The 14,513-nt window shown below is 39.0% G+C and overlaps 1 protein-coding gene and 2 non-coding genes across 6 annotated transcripts in view; 1 reads left to right on the top strand and 2 right to left on the bottom strand.

The window, feature by feature from the left end:
- Positions 1-3,650: 3,650 nt before the first annotated feature.
- The window catches only part of LOC117261542 (uncharacterized), an 11,338-nt gene continuing 475 nt past the window's right edge, over positions 3,651-14,513 (top strand). The window contains exons 1-6 of one of the 4 annotated variants that reach the window (XM_078172259.1): positions 3,651-3,853; positions 9,904-9,989; positions 10,037-10,126; positions 11,744-11,921; positions 12,174-12,609; positions 13,313-14,513. The exon at positions 13,313-14,513 is cut by the window's right edge and continues 475 nt beyond it. In XM_078172259.1, the coding sequence (XP_078028385.1) occupies positions 12,569-12,609; positions 13,313-13,796 (525 nt within the window). In that variant the 5' untranslated portion in view covers positions 3,651-3,853; positions 9,904-9,989; positions 10,037-10,126; positions 11,744-11,921; positions 12,174-12,568 and the 3' untranslated portion in view covers positions 13,797-14,513. Of the gene's footprint in view, positions 3,854-9,903; positions 9,990-10,036; positions 10,127-10,179; positions 11,922-12,034; positions 12,610-13,312 lie in introns of those variants that run through there. The other 3 variants (XM_078172260.1, XM_078172261.1, XM_078172258.1) reach the window with 3 other exon arrangements.
- On the bottom strand, positions 5,891-5,963 carry trnav-cac (transfer RNA valine (anticodon CAC)). Its single transcript has one exon. It is a non-coding gene; the product is annotated as a tRNA-Val (tRNA).
- On the bottom strand, positions 6,093-6,165 carry trnav-aac (transfer RNA valine (anticodon AAC)). The gene has a single exon. It is a non-coding gene; the product is annotated as a tRNA-Val (tRNA).

The raw sequence follows: 14,513 nt of genomic DNA, 5'->3' as shown, positions 1-14,513 counted from the left end.
AACTTTGATCATTATTTGATCTTCTGCTGATGAAGACTGTGTGACACAGCTGAAAGCTCCAGAACAAGTGAGTCAGAGGATGTTCACAAGGTCAGAAATCAGCTTTCACTCTGAACTTTTCAGCCAAAAGAACAGAAAAAAAGGAAATTCTAACATCTACACAGTTTCAACCTCCACTTACAGAAGAAGACCATGTGACACATGGTCAAAAGCTTCAGAGCCAGCGAGTTGAGATGAGCTAATGTTGTTTTTTTTTTACTTTAAGTTCAACAGAAATAAAAATACACACTGTTGATTAAAATCAAATGATAATGATCAGAATCAAATCAGAATCAAATGATAATGAATCGAAGGAAACATTTGATGAAATAAATATATAATTTAAAAAAACAGACAAAATAATTAAATAATAAAACTGATAATAGATAAATGATTACATTAAGATAAATGATAAGATAATAAATACATAATATATAATTAAAAAGTATTAGATAATAATAATATTATTAATAAATAAAAATAAAATGTGTAAATAGATACAAATAATTAAATGAAAAATAAATGGACACTAAATAAACAATTACAAATAATTAAACAGAAAATAAATTAATAATTATATACAAATAAATAAAAATAAAAAATAAAGAAATAAAAGAATATAATTATAAATAAGAAGTTAATTAAAATTTATAAATAAATAAAAAATAATTTTAAAAATAAATAAATGGAGGTGTTGAAACTACAGTGTTTATATGTACTGACAGTTTAACAGGAGTGTAGAGTGGCACTGCTGCTGTTGACTGAATCTGCTGCACATTTAAACATTTATATATAAAACGAGTTTCAGAGACACGTCGTTGAGTCACAATCACAGTAATAAAAATAGTTTTTAGGTCAAATGAAAAGTCAAAGAGCAAACACACACACACACACACACACACACACACACACACACTGTCATTAATGTAAGCAGTAAATCCTCAGTGTGTGTGTGTGTGTGCGTGTGTCAAATAGCCAATGGGATCAGTTTGTCAGCGGCCAGCTCTCGACAGGAAGAACAACACAGCTTCAGCCCAAATATGGTGTTTCCTGTCACTGCAGCGGACGTCCTGACGCCCAAATAAGGATCTTCCTGCTGGCCGACCGGCCCCTCTGCTGGCGGGGCGCCTGGACTCTGTGTGTGTGTGTGTGTGTGTGTGTGTGTGTGTGTGTGTCTGTCTGTCTGTCTGTCTGTGTGTGTATCTGTGAAATGATCCGAGCTGTGACGAAACAACTAGACGGACAGGGATGGCAGGTTGGACTGGAGTGTGTGTGTGTGTGTGTGTGTGTGTGTAAAAGTACTTGAGCTGCAGAGCACAAAAACTATAGAGTTCTTAATTTAAAAGTATAGAAGTTCAGATAGTGTCAGAGTTTCAGGATTCAGACACAAACATGAAGCAGAGATGAAAATCCTGAACATGTGAGACTGAAAGAAAGAAAGAAAGAAAGAAAGAAAGAAAGAAAGAAGAAGAGAGACATGGGAAAGAAGGAAAGAAGGAAGGAAGGAAGGAAGGAAAGAAAATGAGTTAGCATTTTACCGCTCCCTGTTCCCTCATCTTGAAGCCAATGTGTTTCACGTTAGACGTCTGAAATAAGGTCTGTGGTTAACACGAGCTGAAGAGACTTTCATGTTTTGTTCTACAACATAAGTTACATCAGTAAATACCAAACTCATGAGTTTTGATGCTTCTATGTGTCTATAAAAAGACCATTGCTAACAAGTGGCTAAATAAGACCACAGACCGTCATCATGTCGATCACAGCTTTACAGCCTCTGTGTGGTGGTGACGTTGAGTCATGTGACCAGTGTTGTTCTTTTATAACCTAACGTTAGCTTTTTACACTCCCTGTGAGCTTCAGAATTGATTTTAAGATCCTTTTATTGGCTGAGTTGAGCTGATGCACAAGTATAATGACTGACATGTACCCCCCCCAGAAATGTAACTACACGTCACAGTGACGCAGACCTCCTGTCTATTTCTGTAAGCTGAAACCATTTCCCTCAGTGGAAACAAAGCTTTTATTTACTTTAATTTCACAGATAAAAAAACAATAAATTGTGAAGACAATAAAGCGTCCACAAAAAAAGTATTTTAAGTCATTTATCCTGGCTTAATATGAGCAGAGGAAATCTCTGCTAGCTGCTAGGCTAATTTATACAATGTAAAATGGAAAACTTGTTTAGTATAAGTCAGCTGTTTTGTCAGTGAACCTTGTGAGCTGTAATGGAGCCGAATTATGTATCGTTACTTTTGTTAAATGTTGCTGTTGTTCCTGGCTTCATATGAGTAGAGGGAAAGTTTGCTGGTCACTAGGCTAATTTATACAATGTAAAATGCCATAGACTTGTGCTAATAACGTTAGGATGTTGTATTTGTGGGGAAATGTGTCCAGATAAAGACAAGTGTTTGTCTGTCAGTTCTGCGATTTATAGTGAAGCTGATTTGTGTACTTGTGTTTGAGATTGTCTCTATTAAGCCATGTTTAATGAGTGTTTAATGTGTGTTTAATATGTGTTTTGAATCAACTAAACTTTACAGCAACTCACAGAAACTCTGCCGCAAACTAGTGTTTTAGAGGTGTAACTGCAGAGTATGTGTATGTAAGTGTAAATGCTCACAACGGTGCAGGGTCTGCAGTCTAAATCCCACGAGGACGAGCCTTTGGCATTAAAGTAGAGATCACTCAGGGAAAAAAAGTAAAAGTCCAGCATTTAAAATTTTGCTTAACGTTTTGGTTTTATGATTACAATATAATTACACTGTCAAATTACGTCGATTAGAATCTGAATCAGGAATACTTTATTGATCCTCGAAGGAAAACTGTGATTCGTAACGTTACTCCATTATAAAGAACAGAGATTATGAGAAGTGAGAGTATGAAATAAAGGTAGGCTACGTAAATATACAGTAGAAATAAAAATGTGCATTATGCTACAGATATTTAGAATAAAAATATGTTTGCTGCGCTAAGTCTGTAGGTGTGTAAAAAAAATACAAATATGTGCACTATGCTACATTAAACACTTTATAAATGAGTATGTTACATTCAGAAATATAGAATATGTATTATGCTTTAATGTTCACTGCAATATATACATCAATAGAATAAAAACAAGAATAAGAATAAACAAACACGTACAGTTATGTGCATTATATGTTAAATAAATATGCACATTCAGAATGAGAGAATAATAAGTGAGAATAAATGACATTGCTTTGTATTAATAATCTGAATCTGCAGAGTAAAGAAGTACAATATTTCCCTCTGAGATGGTGTGAAATAGAAGTAATAAAATAAGAAAATAGAAATACTGAGTGCAGAACAGAAGTGATGTACCTGAACACGTCCCTGATGTTAAGATGTTAAATGTCAGTCGAACAGTGTGTGTGTGCGTGTCATGTGTGAAAAATAAAAGATGAATAAAAGTGTATAAAACTGTAAAAAAAAAAACAAAAAAAAACAGTAACAGATTTTATGAGAAGAGTCACAGCGACAAAATGTTTAGTTTTATGTTTTCAGACATTTTGTTTGGTTTATGAACTTCAGTTCCAGCTCACACCTGTGCTGACCATCACGAGCAGCAGGTGGCGCTCTCACCTGTACAGGTGAACTGTGAGTGACCCTGGTGGGTCAGTGTATTGGTCTGTGTTTTGGTGAAGACATTTGCAGTGGTGAAGAGGACAAAGCGGATCGTGTATTATTCTGCTGCCATGTTTGTTGAACTTTCTGTGGACGCCACCGTCGAACTGAGTCACCGTTATAAACCATTTTAATGGAAAGAGTCCGAACTACAAACCGTCTTCAGACACCGGTGAGTGTTTGATACACACATTTTACATCTTACACAAACTTTCAGCTGCTTTTGTATGTTTTTCAAACTCAAATTCTGCTGCTGCGTGACTGTCGCTGTAACGGCCAAATGTGACGTAGCTGTGTGTCTTTGCATACACATGTCCTGCCTTTGTAGTTTTCAATAATCCACTCGACGTCCATGTAAAGTTGGAAAAAACGAAACACTTTTATTCCACAAGTGTCACAAAAAACTATCCACAGAATTGGCCTTTCTTAATTAAAACTATACAGGACAGGACACGGCATGAAAACCGTGTGTCTCTACAGCTACTCTAGGGTCCACTAATTGCCAAGCTCGACAGCCCACCGAGAAGCCCGTGTGTGAGGCTGCTGTCTCTTAAAGCTACAGTACCCAAGTTTCAAAACTCACTGAAATAGCTAATTCTAGACAGAAAGAATTAACAAATAATCAAATTCAATGAAACATACTTACTTATACATGACATTTAGGCCATTACTTAACTTCCAACTCAAAGCTTCAATATAAAATGTATATGTTAGAATAATGTAAGGAAAAAATAAGAAAATCAGCAAACTTAACCTTGCCACATACAGTCGCTGCTTCGCCTTTTTTTGTTTGTTCGTTAAATGTGTTATAGATAAAATTTAGCCGAACAAAACTTCTCAAACCTAATTACATTTATGTTGAATATACCTCCGCGCTCACATGTGCACAAGTTTCCTCGTTGTAGTGGTTATACCCTTCGCCTCACGTGCGAAAGGTCTTGGTTCGAAACCGGGCGGTTTATAGTGTTTTGAAGTCGTAAGATCGCGCCCTTGTTCTTGTTTGTATAATATTTGGATGATAAAAACCGACCAAGAAAAAATGACCTGCATATTCATATCAAGGCTACCTTTGTTTTCACGTGCACGGATTAGGTTGTGCATGAGTTTCCGTAGTGTAGTGGTTATCACATTTGCCTCACATGCGAGAGGTCCCCGGTTTGAAACTGTGCAGAAACAGTATTTTCTGAAACTCTTATCTGAGTTTGGAAGGTCGAGAGTAAATAAATATTCAGAAGATGGTTGTGAATAAAGAAACAGCAGGGTAGTTATGGTTGTTAGCTCAGTGTGAAGAGACAATAAGGGACTTCATAATCTAAGAGAGGGCAGGAGATGCAAAATAAGGGTGGCGTGTCAAATCATTTTGTAAGCACTAGGGAAGGGCTTAGGTTTTTCTTTGGGCTAAGGGGACGAGCATACAAATTCTAACAGCTGTATGTTGTGTTTTAAATACCATCTAAACACTAATGCTGGATTTTTTAAATTCATTGAATCGATGCTCTACCTACACTGTAGGCTCTGCGTCGACGTAGAGGGGGCAGGGGGGTGAATGGTATGCCTCCTTGTTGTTGGCATAAAATAAATCCAGTGATTTATTGTCTCTGATGTGGCAAGAAACATACTGGGTGAAGGTGGGCAGGGTGGTGGATGGACAGGCATGGATGAAGTCCCCAGAAATCAGAAGGAGGGCCTGAGGGTGTGGGTCTGCAGCCTACTCATGACAGAGTGGAGACTTTGATGAAATATCACTATTTTTTAATATCAGATTTGTGTTTGTTTTTTTGTGACACTCCCCTCCTCTAACAAATAAAGAACAGTCCCTAGTAGGAACCCAGAATACAATTATAAATCTAAACATGAGCACAATATGGGACCTATAAAGAAAAGATGTCTTTCAAACCTGTTGGTGGGTTTTAGTGTTCAGATGGTATTTAAAATAAAAATACAACTGTTGAATTTGTATGCCCCTCCCCTTAGCCCAAATAAAAACCTAAGCTCTTTCTTAGCACTTAAAAAAATATTTGACGTGCCACTCTTATTTTGCATCTCCTGCCCTCTCTTAAATAATGAACAGTCCCTTGTTGAGGTTTTATTGTCTCTTCACACTGAGCTTACAACCATTACTACACTTCTGTTTCTTCATTCAGTCCCATCTTCTGAATATTTCTCTTCTCTCGACCTACCAAACTCAGCTAAGAGACTCAGAAAATACTGTTTCCGCCCGGTTTCGAACCGGGGACCTTTCGCGTGTGAGGCGAACGTGATAACCACTACACTACGGAAACTCATGCACATTTTAGCTCGTGCGCGCGTACACAAGGGTAGCCTAGATGTGAATGTATAAGTCAAATATAGTTGGTTGTTGTTACGGTATATTCCGAGGCAGAGACCGCAACCTTAAGGTTTCAAAATACTGTTTCCGCCCGGTTTCGAACCGGGGACCTTTCGCGTGTTAGGCGAACGTGATAACCACTACACTACGGAAACCCATCATTTTAGGGACGTGCACGCGCAGAAATACGTAGCTAAAACGAAGTCTTTTGTGAAGTGAAGATTTTATCTGGTCAAGACAGAAATAGTAAAACACTGGATTGAAATAATTTAAAAACATTAGGACTTTAATAAAGTGAGTTAGCTCAGCTTCAGGTGAAAATAAAACCTTAATAAACGTCTGTACCGGCGCAGAAACAAGGTACCGCCCGGTTTGGAACCGGGGACTTGACGGAAATAGTAAACTTTTATCCTCTTTAACTGTTTCCATTCATTCTCTACGGTAGCTCTTATCACTAAGACTGTAATATATGTTTTGACCACAAGCGAGATTTTAAAACTGTAAAACTGTTTTAAAGTTGAAGTTTTGTGATGTTAGCTCTGACAGCTTCTGACTCGGTTTTTCCTTAGCTAATGTTGCTAATGTTGGTACATAAAGGTTGTATGTAACATCATGTCAGCGTTAACGTTAGCTGATTGTATATTTTAATTTAGTAAATAAATATTACAGCATACAATATGTCTATTTTATCTCCTACATGTAAGACAAGTTTATTTGAGGTGGTGTAAGAAGTATCCTTTACTGAAGTAAATGTACAAACACTACACTGTGACAACTCAGTCCTGAATCTAAAACGAAGTTAGGGACAGTTCTTTACTTATCAGATCCTCAAAGCTTCAAATATTCTTCCTTAGGCCTCCCTGAGTGACTGGTGCAAAAAGCATGATCCTCCCTCCATCATAAATGAGTTATTAGATTTTTACAAATGTATCCTTTGGTGTTTGATAGTTAACATTGAAGACAAAATCCTGGAGTTATTAATTAATCAATTAAATATGTATTTATTCTTTTATTCCTGTATTTTTTTATACATTAGTTTTAAGTTTTCCTATTAATTAATTCATTAATTTCCGTATTTATTTATTTCAGTATTTATTCATACGTTGTTTAATTAGATCCATATTCATTTGACAAATTAATTCATTTATTCTTTCATTTATTTATTTCTATATTTATTGATTTCTGTATTTCATTTATAGATGACTTAATTATTGCTGTATTAACCTCCCAGGACCTGAGCTTTGGTGTGGCTTGCATTTTAGATTTCTTCTAGCTATTTGGGGTGAGGAGGAACCGATAAATATAAATATAAATATAAATAACCTGTGAACACGAAGCTCGTTTTGAAAAAAATGATGTCCACATATGGGGACACTCGGCCTGAGTTTCCTCAGAACACAATCAAGACACCATGGTTTAACAAAGTGCAAATCTCTTTTATTTCCAGCCTGAGCACTGAGTTCAACATTTTTCATTGTCACTGTTGCATATAACTGTTTCAACTTCTGAACATGGATATGGAAAAACAAAATTTACAAGAAACACGCAGCATATCCAGAAACCTTGACAATTTGCTTATGTTTTGTTTTTTCTTTTTTTTATAAGTACATTTGTAGGAATGTTCTTTTTTTTCTGTGAGAACAGAAATGCATTAACCTGTGTAAAAGACTGTGTAACAGTTGTGTGCAGTTTGCAAGCACAAGAACACCTTGCATTTTACACATTGAACTCGAGTTTTCCCAGAACAGCCTGTCGCTCTGCAGCGTGCTGGATTCTTCAGGTTGACCACCTCTGGAAGATGTACATTAGCCCTTCTGCGGATGGAGATGTGGGGCACTTCCTTCACGGGACGTTTTTTCCTGGCTCCAAATGGTCTGTGTTGTCTTCCTGTTCTGAGAGGTCTGCACTGTCTTCCTGTACATTGTTATGCTGGGCCAAGAATGTCTCAGCCACTTCCATTCAAAATTCAAGAAATTGCATGATGCCCTTTCTTGGTGTGCCGCGTACTGTGTGGTCTTGGCGGCACAGTAGCCAGCTGTTGGCCAGAGCATCATCTGTGAAGTGCATGAGCATCCGAAGCGTCCACTTCTTGGTACGGACGCTCATCCTGTAGTAACTGATCATCCTGTCTATGATGTCATCCGCACCCATCTTGTTGCTGTATTCACGGACAGCACTTGGTGGTCTGATAGTCACATATCGTTTCTGTTTCTTGTCCCATTGCTGGCAGGTGTCTTCAGGCTGTGCATCATGAGCAACAGACAGCATCAATACTGCTTTGTTGTTCCCGTCTTCAGTGGTAACTTGTGCTGAGGGGCCTCTTCCATCCTTTTTCATTGTTTTGTTGCTTGGTAGCTTCTGTACTGCTTCAGAAACCCGATTCTTCATAACTGTACCAGTCAGGTACACCTGCTTCTCCATCATTCGATTCACAGCTTTGATGGATGTGAAGAATCGGTCGCAGTGCATCTTTGTACCAGGACGGAGAGTTTCAGAGAGACGATCAATGACCAAGCCCCCCAAACCCAGTTCCCCTGGTTCCTGGACCTGCTCAATCAGTGCATCTGCATCCTGATATAACTCAAAAGTCGAGCATGATGCCGTCCTCTGAAGCACAAACAAAGTTTTTCATGCCAACTGGATTTGGCTTCACTGGGAGATATTGTCGATATGGACAGGCTCCTGTAAATAGTATCATCTGCTCATCAATAGAAACGCGCTTGGGTCTCGCCTGAGACCTGCAGCCTTTCAGAATGCGGTCCAGAATTTGTCACACCCCCTCAGGTCTTCTGGAATGTCATCATCAATGACTACTAGGGATGGGCATCAATTTTCGATTATCGATGACTGATTGCTAAGGATTTTGATTGATCACAAATAATTTTGCTTGATAGTCGCAGTGTTTCACCTACAATGCTACAGGTCCGGCGAGCTGCCGTGCCTATGAGACCCCCCTCCAGACCTATGCCAGGCAAAAAATCATAAACAGACGGAAGCTCTCATCGCTCTCCAAAGCCTTGGCAGCTTCCCTCGAGGCCTCTGAAAACACTACGCCATTGAAAGACAGAGGTTTCGCTGAAAACTGTAGCCTGTAACCCCTGGCTGGCAACAGTTGTAAACACCCAGGGGTGAACTGCACATGTGCTGCATTCTTCCTCTTTGGCCTGGGGGGTTCAAGCTCAAAACTGGGGCAGCTGCGCTCTCTTTCGGCGACAGTCTGCACTGCACTCTTTTGTTTTCTCTCTCTTGAAATACTCGCTTATCAATTAATCGATAATTGCTCATTCATTTTTTTGATGATCGAATAATGAATTTTGATCATTTGCCCATCCCTAATCACCACCTTTATTGATTGCCTCAGTTTGAAAAATCTGTCATGTGTGAATCTTTCTGTGATGGCAGGGAATCTTAACGTGTATGGAGTGTGTGTCTGAGTGAAGGAGGCGCTGACCTCAGTAGGTGGATGTTGTTTAATAAATCGAGTTTCTTTTAATCTTGCTGTAAGTAAAAGTCAGCTGTTCTGTCAGCTCCACCTGCAGGTTTTACTCCACCTGTGTTCTTTGTCACCTGTTTTGTTGTTTTGGCCGTGTTCTGGCCTCGTGTTCTTTTAATCTCCCACTAACTGAAAGGACTGAAAACATGTCAGCCATGATGCATGGTGTCTTTAAAGGATGGGGCCTGTTAATAACACAGCTTAGATACACTGCAGGTTAATGTGCCACACCTTTGATTGAGAGGTGGTGTGTGTTGCCTGTTCCCAAACACTTCAAAACATTGACTTGCTCCAGTTTAGTGATAGTAGGTGTTTTCAGTGTGGAGCAGCAGAGATGACAGAGACCGCAGCTAAAGACTGTGAAACATTAACAAACTCTGATCGTGACTTGTTTTTCCAGCCGACAGGTCGAAGCCACCGGCTGCTGTTTCCAGACCAGACAACCCGACACCCCCGATGTCAACGTGATTGTTGCTTCTGTGAAAGGTTATTACATTTGTTTTCTTCAAACTGTTTGTCTTTTAATCCCACAGTGAAGGCTCCACTGCCGGTCCCTCCTCAGCTGCTCACCATCACCCCTCAGCTCAGGATAGAAGAGCACACACCTAACATGGTGACACAAAGTATGTCGTCTTCTTATAGCAGCAGTCAGGTTTCTAGTCTTCGACCTGGAAAAAATCTGTTGAAGTCTGACATGTTAAAATCTCTGCAGTCAAAATATACAGTGAAAATAATTCCCTCTGGTAATATGTGGTCCTAATAACGTGTCCTAACGTTGTCACGCTCTGATCACACCGAACATACTGGGATGGATTTATGGTAATATTGGCAGAAATGGAATATGATATAAAGTCTGTTTTATTTAGTGTATAATCACCTGAAAGTAACCATCATCACCATCATCAACGTGTATATCTACATAGGGAGCAGGTACTTGTCTACAGAGATCACCATGTCTCTACAGTAGCCCTGAACAGACAAACCAAACACTGACTCTAGTTAGGGACACTGGGTCATGAAACGTGAGCAAAACAAATTTGTGTGTAAATGGTTTGCAGAAGGAAATTTAAGTGTATTCTTGCATTCATCAACGTGTGTTAGTAGCTTCGATCTCTTCGTAGGTACGAACAGAATCTGCACCTGCCTCTGACTGCTCGTAGTGCTCGTGTAAATAAGACACTGCACATAAATTTTGCTTGACATTGTTAGAAGTGTTAAATTTCATATTGTGCTCTGTTCACAAGACATAGATGCCATTGAAACATGTAAATTAAACGTGACATGAGATTAGAAATAAAACACATTTAGATAAATTAGTTGGCATTTAGCAAATGGAAGCTCCAGATTATGGTTCTTAAAATCGTGAATGAGTTATTTAAATCAACTTACATACAAAACTGGAAAACCCTGTTCTGTGAATAAATAAAATAACAAACCAACGTGCCCCTCGTCTCCGCTCTTTACAGGGCATGTGAACTCTGAAACGCATTTTAGAGTTCTGCGTTGAATCGATGCCGTAGGTTGCGGCGTAGGCTCCGCGTCCATGTAGAGCCTACGCCGTAACCTGTGCCATAGCCTATGCCGTAGCCTAACATGCACCTCCCCAGAATTGTAACTATGCGTTGCGGTGACGCAGACCTCCTGTCTGTCGCTATATACTGACACCATTTCCCTCAGGGGAAACAAAGCTTTTATTTACTTTAATTTCACAGATAAGAAACAATAAATTGTGAAGACAATAAAGCGTCCACAAAAATAGCATTTTAAGTCTTGTGTGTGATTTATCCTGGCTTCATACAAGCAGAGGAAATTTCCACTAATCTCTAGGCTAATTTATACAATGTAAAATGCCATAGGCTTGTGCTAATAACGTTAGCATTTTGTATTTGTTTGGAAAATGTGTTTAGTATAAGACAGTTGTTTTGTCTGTGAATGTTGTGAGTTGTAATGGAGCCAAATTGTGTGTTTTATATGAGAAGATGTAAAGATCACTATCCGCTAGGTTAATTTATGCAATGTAAAATGCCATAGGCTTATGCTAATAACGTTAGCATGTTGTATTTGTGGGGAAAATGTGTCCAGATAAAGACAAGTGTTTGTCCGTGAATGCTTAGAGTTATAGTGAAGCTGATTTGTGTACTTGTGTTTGAAATTGTCTCTATTAAAGGTGCTGTATGTAAGAATGTGGCCAAAGCAGTTACTGCACTCAAATTCAAATTCCTTGATCTTCTGTTTTCCAGCGGACCGTTCGAGCAAGTCCGGCTTCTCTGCTGCTAACGCTGCTGCCGGGATACAGCTGAGAAGACTGCTAATGCTATGTACTGGGACACTGCTAATGCTGCTTGCCGTGCTGCTGTAGCTCAGTCGTAACTGTGACTGATGCTGAGACTCTACTGACTGCGTGACTGGTAGACGGCGGTGGGTGGCGCAATAGGCCAAAACACAAATTCAAAACATAAACATGATTTGCGGACCGTAATTTTTTTTTTTTTAAATGTGAATATTCTGGCTGTAGTATTGTTGTCGGTGAGATCAGTATGTTATATGAACATTATTCCTTAGTCTCTGTGACATATTAGGAGGATTTTACGACTATTTGCTTTAGATTTCTTACATATAGCTCCTTTAAGCCATGTTTAATGTGTGTTTTGAATCAACTAAACTTTACAGCACTTCACAGAAACCTCCGCTGCCGACTAGTGTTTTGGAGGTTTTGGAGGTGTAACTGCAGAGTGACACAGACACACCACAGAGACCTGCAGAGTGTACAGAACGTCAGGGAGGCAGCGGTCCTCACACAGGCTCCGCCTCCATTCGGTGGATACTCTGAAGCTGACGGCTGGTGTGGAGCGTCCGTTTGTCCACACGACCTGCCGGACTGCCCCGCCCGTCCACCGAGGTCGCATCACACCTGCAGGATCCTGCTGTCATCCTGCACCACGTCCGTCACAGCCCTGACTCCACCTGTGGCTCCACCCCAGGAGGAGTCACTGAGCCGGGCCGCAGTGGAGACGATTGTGATCGAGATCCCGGAACAACAACAACAACAACAGAAAAAGAAGAAGATGACCAAGAAGTGTTTAGCCTGCGGTCAGCCAAAATCAAGGTAATTATGGAGAAACAAAAAATGACTTAAGTATCAATAAATATAAAAATGAATAACAAAATAAATGCTAAGATAAATACATGTATAAAAAAATATATAGATAATTATAAATAAATAAGTAAATACAGATAAATACATACACATATGAAAAAAGAAGTAAAAGAATAAATACTAAATTAATAAAAAAAAGTATAAATAAATACATAAATAATAAATATGAATAAATAAAAGAATAAATGCTAAGATAAATATCCAAAGAAACAAATACATAATATATATAATATTATATTATAATATAATATATAAATAAATATATACAGGGACTAATACTGAAAGAATAAATACTAAAATAAATAATTAAAATTTGGTGATTTAAAAGGACATACATAAATGTTTGACATTTATTTCAACATTTTTGTACACAGACATTTATTTATTTTTGTACATCTGTGTCCGTATATTTATGACTTTTTGGGATCTTAACCTCAGTATAGTTATGTTTTTATTTATTTATTTCCATATGTGTGTATATATATATATATATATAAATATATATATATATATATATATATATATTTAAGCATTCATGTATTTATTTCCAGATTTGTTTCAATATTTTTTTCTTTATTTGTGTATTTATTTATTTATTTATACATTTATTTATTTATTTATTAATACCTGTGTCATTTCTCATGCTCCGCAGGTATCTTGCAGATGGCTCTTCTGTTCATTTTTTTTACCAGTCAAAAACAGTCAAGTACTTCTACTGCTCCACGAAGGTGTTTAACATGTACGCAGCTGAAGGCCTCACAGACCCTCGGATGACGTTCCAGGACTTTGCAGCATCTCCGTTCTTTGAGTGGGAGCTGGAGGCCGCCAAACGGAGGTCAGCTGAGTGGAGGAAGGTGGCAGAGGAGAGGGCAAAGAGGAGGGCCGCTGCGCAGCTGCCAAAAGGTCACCAGTGCAGGTTCTGTCACCGGCCTCTAAAGCAGGGCCCTGACAGCCCTCATATCCACACCGGCTTCCCCGGGGTGCCGGGCAAATACATCTACTGCCCCTCCAGAGTGTTCTCCCTGTACAAGGAGCACGGCATGGTGAAAGAGATTAGCTGGAGGGAGTTCCAACTGTCCGAATTCTATAAGACTGAATGGGACAGATGGGTCGCACAGAAGGGGAGGCGACTGTGAATCCACCAAAACCAACCCACATCATCATCATCATCATCATCATCATCATTTCTCAGTCAGCACTTTTACATGCACACCAATGTCCCTGTCATACTGGAAGTCTCATCCTGAATATGACCATATTAAGGTAAGAAAAGCATTGCAGAGGAATTACAGATTGCAACCAGCTGAAACTTCTCCTGGTAAGAATTCCCTCAGTGTTCATTGTTCAGGAGGTTTTTACCAGGAGCCAAATTATCCACAGAGGTCTCTTCCTCTCCAAAACAAACAGACCAGCTGATTTAAACCAGTAGAAACACTGAATGCAGACGTTTCACGTTAAAAATCAGTGTTTCTTCAGTTAAGTTTGGCACAGTAGGGGCTGGAGCTCATCTGCAGCTAACGTATGTTGGGTTGGTTCCTCGAATAACTTATCCAGATGTTAAGTCCATTTTTACCTGGAGCTGAAATAAACACAGAGGTCTCCTCCTTCCCAAAACAAACAGACCCACTGATTTAAACCAGTAAAAACACTGATTAAAGACATTTCATATTAAAAATAAGTGTTTTTGCGATGCTGTTTGGCACAGCAGGGGCTGAAGCCAGTCTGCAGCTAAGGTATGCTCAGCTGGTTCCCCTAATAATGTAAAATACAGATGTTCAGGTCATTTTAACCAGCAGCTGAATTATCAGTAAAGGTCTCTTCTTCTCTAAAACAAACAGACCAGCTGATTAAAA

Source organism: Epinephelus lanceolatus, chromosome 11, assembly GCF_041903045.1.
Source record: "Epinephelus lanceolatus isolate andai-2023 chromosome 11, ASM4190304v1, whole genome shotgun sequence".
NCBI lineage: Eukaryota > Metazoa > Chordata > Actinopteri > Perciformes > Serranidae > Epinephelus > Epinephelus lanceolatus.
Note: the sequence above shows the minus strand (reverse complement) of the source record. Positions and strands in the feature narration are given on the sequence as shown.